General features: G+C 59.4%; 1 protein-coding gene across 1 annotated transcript; it reads left to right on the forward strand.

Moving 5' to 3' along the window:
- The first annotated feature begins 1,121 nt into the window (after window positions 1–1,121).
- Window positions 1,122–3,789, forward strand: LOC120698497 (translation initiation factor IF-2-like). The gene is made up of 5 exons (XM_039982130.1): window positions 1,122–1,574; window positions 1,709–2,074; window positions 2,186–2,507; window positions 2,624–2,731; window positions 2,817–3,789. The coding sequence occupies exons 1-5, from the start codon at window positions 1,377–1,379 to the stop codon at window positions 2,909–2,911; spliced, it is 1,089 nt and encodes a 362-aa protein (XP_039838064.1). The 5' UTR covers window positions 1,122–1,376; the 3' UTR covers window positions 2,912–3,789.
- The last annotated feature ends 1,041 nt before the right edge of the window (window positions 3,790–4,830 follow it).

Here is a 4,830-nt window from a genome sequence, read left to right on the forward strand (position 1 = left end):
TCACGTTAGTCTCTTAGCCTGTTGGCTGCCTGCGATTGGGTTCTCCTGTAGTTGTGCGCTCGGCACGTGCGATCGGAGGCTCCCAAGGCCCAAAAGTGGTTAACTGGGCCTTGACTTTAAAGATATCACTCTTATATGTCTTCCAGGAGTCCCCGAACCCTGCACCACACAACCCCAATAGTACAGCTCGCTTCGGTGGAGAAACAGGCTAGCGGGCGGCCGCGCCGCCTTCTCGTCCCAAGCCCGACAGGACTGGACCCGCGCCGTTTTTTCTACGGGTGGCGCACCCGAACCCGGCAGCGGCGACACGCCATCACGCGCCCTTTTTCCGCGCGCGTACCCTCGCCTTTAAAGCGCTCACGTCTTTAATGCGCTGTAAAAATTAATTAAAACGCCACCACGCTGGCCACGGAAGAACTTCGCATACGAACCGGGGACGCGACTCTCGTGACCCCCCGGTGCGGCCGTAGGACGCCCCCAACTTTCACCCTCGGCACCATATGCCACATTGACACAGGCTCTGCAGCCACGGCCTGCCGAAGCGAGTTTTCTTTTCTTGACAGCATCGTGCCCTTTTCTTTCAAAAAAAAAGACAGCATCGTGCCCAGGCTGCTGCAGCGGTGACACCAAACTTTTTTTAACCACCCGTCCGTTATTTTCTCGGCGGGAATACCGTCGAGAAATGCAGCGGCGGCAGCTTTATACTACTACACGGTTTCCTTTTCACTCCAGGAAATTAGTTGAACCACTATTTGACGGTCCGGGAAAAAAAGCGCCCCACACTATTTGACAATGGAAGGAGTGGGTGAAGTGGCATTGACATGGGCCGCACGTACACAAAGAAATCCAAGAGGAGATCTACGTAATCTGACGTAGAGTGTACACACACCCATCCCACAATAATAACTGCCCAAACTCCTCCTACTCTACTGCCGGCCCTCCGGCTGCCCCAAAAGAAAAAAAAAATACTACGCGCAATAAATTGGCGCGCTACGGGCTACGGCGCGGCGCGGCCGGCCCCACAGACTTGCACCGGCGAAAAATCCTTTCCAAAAGAAAATGATTTCCCGGCCGAATTAGTTCCCTCCTCGGCGTCCTCTTTTATAAAGGGAGTCCAGCCCCCAGGCCCTCCGTCTCGGCCGTTTTAAAATCCTCGTCGTCCATCGACATTCCATTCCGCCTCCCTCCTTTCCTTCCCCTTCATCTCTTTCTCGCCCGTCCCACCCCTTTCCGGCGGGGGTAAGCACGCCGCTCGCTCCTCGCCCCTCCGCTTCTCTGCCTCCAGCAGCGGTTGCTGCCCGGCGGCGAGGCGCGGCTTCGACGGCCGGCGGTGGATTTCCGTTGGACTCTTTGCGGCCGGTTCGAGGGTGGAGGAAATGTCGACCGAGTGCTCGGACCTCGGGGAGGAGTTCTGGCTCCCGGAGGAGTTCCTGGACGACGACTTCTTCTCTGAGGAGGAGAAGGCGGCGGTGGCCGCCCGGAGCGAGAGCGACGAGGAGGACATCCTGGCCGGCCTCTCGCGCCGCCTCGCGGGGCTCCTCGGGGATGACGCCGAGCGGAAGGCGCCCGCCAAGGTTGGTTTTCGTGGTTGCATGCTGCATGGTGCTGGTTGGAACTTGGCTCCCTCTTTTTCTTTGCGCCCCACGCCTTCTCGTTTGTTTCTTGGCGCGCGCCGGGGTTTTCCTGACTGCGAGATTCTGGGGTGCAGGAGGAGGTGACGGTTGGGTCGCCGCAGTCGACGCTCTGCGGGCTGCCCAAGTCCGGCCAGGAGAGCCCGAACGGCGGGGCGTCCAAGGGGACCTCGCCGCCGTCGTCGCCGCTGGAGCAGCGGCCGGCGGACCCGTGGGAGCTCCTCTACGAGGCGGCCGGGCAGGTCGCCCGCATGCGGTCGGTGACCAACAGGATCCCGGTGCCCACCAACGCATACGGCTTCAGCGGCCACGGTGGGTTCGCGCCGCCGGCGAGGAAGCCGTCGCCGCCCCCGGTAGCGCCGCCCGCCGCCAAGGCTACGGCCGGCGGGTACTACCACCCGTTCGCTCACTTGGTCTCGCAGCGCCAGATGCAGGCCGCTCAGGTGCGTTGGGGGGGGGGGGGGGGGGCTCAGCAAGATTCTTCGGTTGTATCCTTCTTGTTCCGTTCCTGTAGCCCTGACGCTTTCCATTTCGGTTCCCTCGTCGGTTTGCAGTTCCATCTCCTCAAGCAACAGCAGCTGCTCAAGCTGCAGCGCGAGCTCCACCTGGCCGCGGCCGCGGCGTGGAGCGCGCGCCAGGGCGCTGGTGCGAAGCCCGTTGGCTGCGGCGGCGGCGACGCGCCTCCCGGTCTGAACCCGGCGGCGTGGCCCCCGCTTCAGAAGCCGCCGACGCAGCACCAGGCTCCGTCGCCCCGTGCCGCTGCTGGCATGCGCGCCGTGTTCCTCACCCCGCCCGGCGCCAAGCGCGAGCGCAATGGCACCGGTGTCTTCCTCCCACGCCCTGCCGGCGCTCCGGCGGAGCCGAAGAGAAAGACAGGTTCGTCGGTTGTAGCAAGTTGCCTCACCTTTACTTGCACAATGAATACTTCTGCTGGTGTTCTTTTCTGCGGGGGTTAAACCTTCGGCTCACATGGTGTTCTCTGCGTCCCCCAGGGTGTTCGACGGTTCTTGTCCCCGCCCGGGTCGTGCAAGCTCTGAACCTCAACCTTGACGACCTCGGCGCCCAGCCTCGCTACCCCGGTGGCTTCGTTCTCGATCACGGTAACCATCTTGTATTTGCAGCAATTCTGTTCTGCTCTGTTCCTCAAATGTCAGGGGGATGCTAATGTGAGCTGGTCCCTTGCAGATGCCTTGATTAGTCGTAGCAACTTGCTGGCGAGCCAGAAGCGCCGCGCTGCGGCACCAGCCGTGGCCTCGCCGGCACTGTGCCACAGTACTTGAGTCCAGTCGCCGGCCGGAGCAGATGAAGGTTGCCACCAAAGATTCCGGCGACACCCTCCCGTCTGTTGGCCACTCCAGTCTATCCTAATAATTAAAGAAATTAGTTTGAGCCCCTTTTGTTAGGTAGTGTGTTAGCAGCAGAGTTAGGAAGGCCATACTCTAGTGTTAGCATCAGTGTTAGGTCTGTTCATTTTGGATCCGGTGATATATTGGTTTTTTGGCGTGGACGGAAAGCGGAGATGGACGAGCAGCGAAGAAACCATGTCGTCCCAGTTTGGTGGTTTGGGGGAAGAATAATAATAAGTGGTTCTTTTTTTTTGAGAAAATAATAGTAAGTGGTTAGAGAGGGGTGTTTTTGCTGCAGCAGGAGCAAGCAAACAAGATGATGAGAAATGATAGGAAATGATTGGGTTTGGTTCATCTTGGAGAAGAAAAAGGATATAGGAGCTCATCTCCCCATCCATTTATCGATGGCTTTGCTTGCTTTGGGTGCTACCAGCACAGACCCAGCTAAGGCCTCCTCTCCTCCCTCTTTTTTGCAGCCTTTTTTACTTGCAAAACAAGCTTGGCGTGGGCTCCATGAATAAGGGCGCTTGCTTTGTTATGTTTAGAGTATTCTCAAAGGATTTATTGGTGTTTTTTATTTTCCTTGTACCACTAGGTGGTAGCAGCAGCAGTAGTTAAAGTGCCCCCTGACTTTTGTTACAAGGGTCATTAGGAGTGCAGTGCTGTGGTTAGTTGCTTAGCTGCATCAACAACTGCGGCGGGAGCAGCAGCAGCAAGTGTGGGCTGGGCTGATTACTCTATATGTCGGGTGTACTTGACTACTGGCCCCATGGCATCATGGGACATTAATATAAATGGAATTTCATTGCTCAGTACGGTGCATCATGGCTTAATCAACTCTGCCCCCGGCCTTCTATTCTCCAATGGTTGGTGATTAGGCATGTGAGGTGGCGCGGCAACCGTTTGTCCGGGTGCCTAACCGCCTCAGAATCTGGCCGCGGGTGGGGGCATGGGATCTGCATCTGCATCTCCCCGCTGCCAGCCGTCTCGCGCCGGAGCCGGGTCGCTGAGAACGACGCCTCTGGGTGGGCGCGCCCGCCCAAACCTGAGTCACCTGACTGCCTGGCTTTGGCCGCGCGCTCCAGCGCGGGTTTAGCTGGAGAGAACGGGCGGCGCCGGCCGCGCCTGCCCCGGCCGCATGCGGGCGGCTGCGGCTGCTTGAGTGGCTGATGGCTATGCTCCTGGTCTCTTCTGCATGCTGTCCGTCGCCTCTCGTTGCGGTCTCTGATCCAGGCATCCATCCAGCAGTTGAGAGGCTGCGTCTGCATGGGTCTCCCTCGCCTCTGTCTGTGGCCCGCCCGGTCAAACCGTCAAAGCGGTGCCTTCTTTTTATTTATTTATTTATTTTTCTCGCTTGCTGCGCCGTCTTTTGTTTGGATTTTTTACCGTGCGTCGCACAACCATCGGTCGCCGGGAAAGAGAAAGCGGCCTCTGCCTCGGGTTCCCACCCGTGGAGCTCGAAGTGGCCTGGCGCCCCCCCCCCCTGCCCCGGGCCCTGGCCTCTTTCCTTGCCTCGGGGCGTGTTACGATGATCCTGTCCCTTTTCCGGTAGGGTAAACCGCACGGTACCCCACCCAAAATTTTAAACTCTGCTAGGGATAGTATCATCTTTAGCTTACTTTCGAGCGGGGCCACCGCCGGGCGCGCTAATCCGGATCGAACTTCACGTGCCCGCCCGCGGCCCGCTTCGGCGTGTCCCGGCGAGGTGGCGGCCTCGGTGGCGCGCACGACGGCGGCGCGCTAACTCTGGGCGGTGGCGAGGTTGTGGGCTGCGAAAGGGCGCGGGGGGAGGGAGCCGAACATACTGGTGGTCACTGGATCACTGCCGCCGGGCCGGGCGAGATGCTGTGCGG

This window comes from Panicum virgatum, chromosome 3K (assembly GCF_016808335.1).
Source record: "Panicum virgatum strain AP13 chromosome 3K, P.virgatum_v5, whole genome shotgun sequence".
Lineage (NCBI taxonomy): Eukaryota > Viridiplantae > Streptophyta > Magnoliopsida > Poales > Poaceae > Panicum > Panicum virgatum.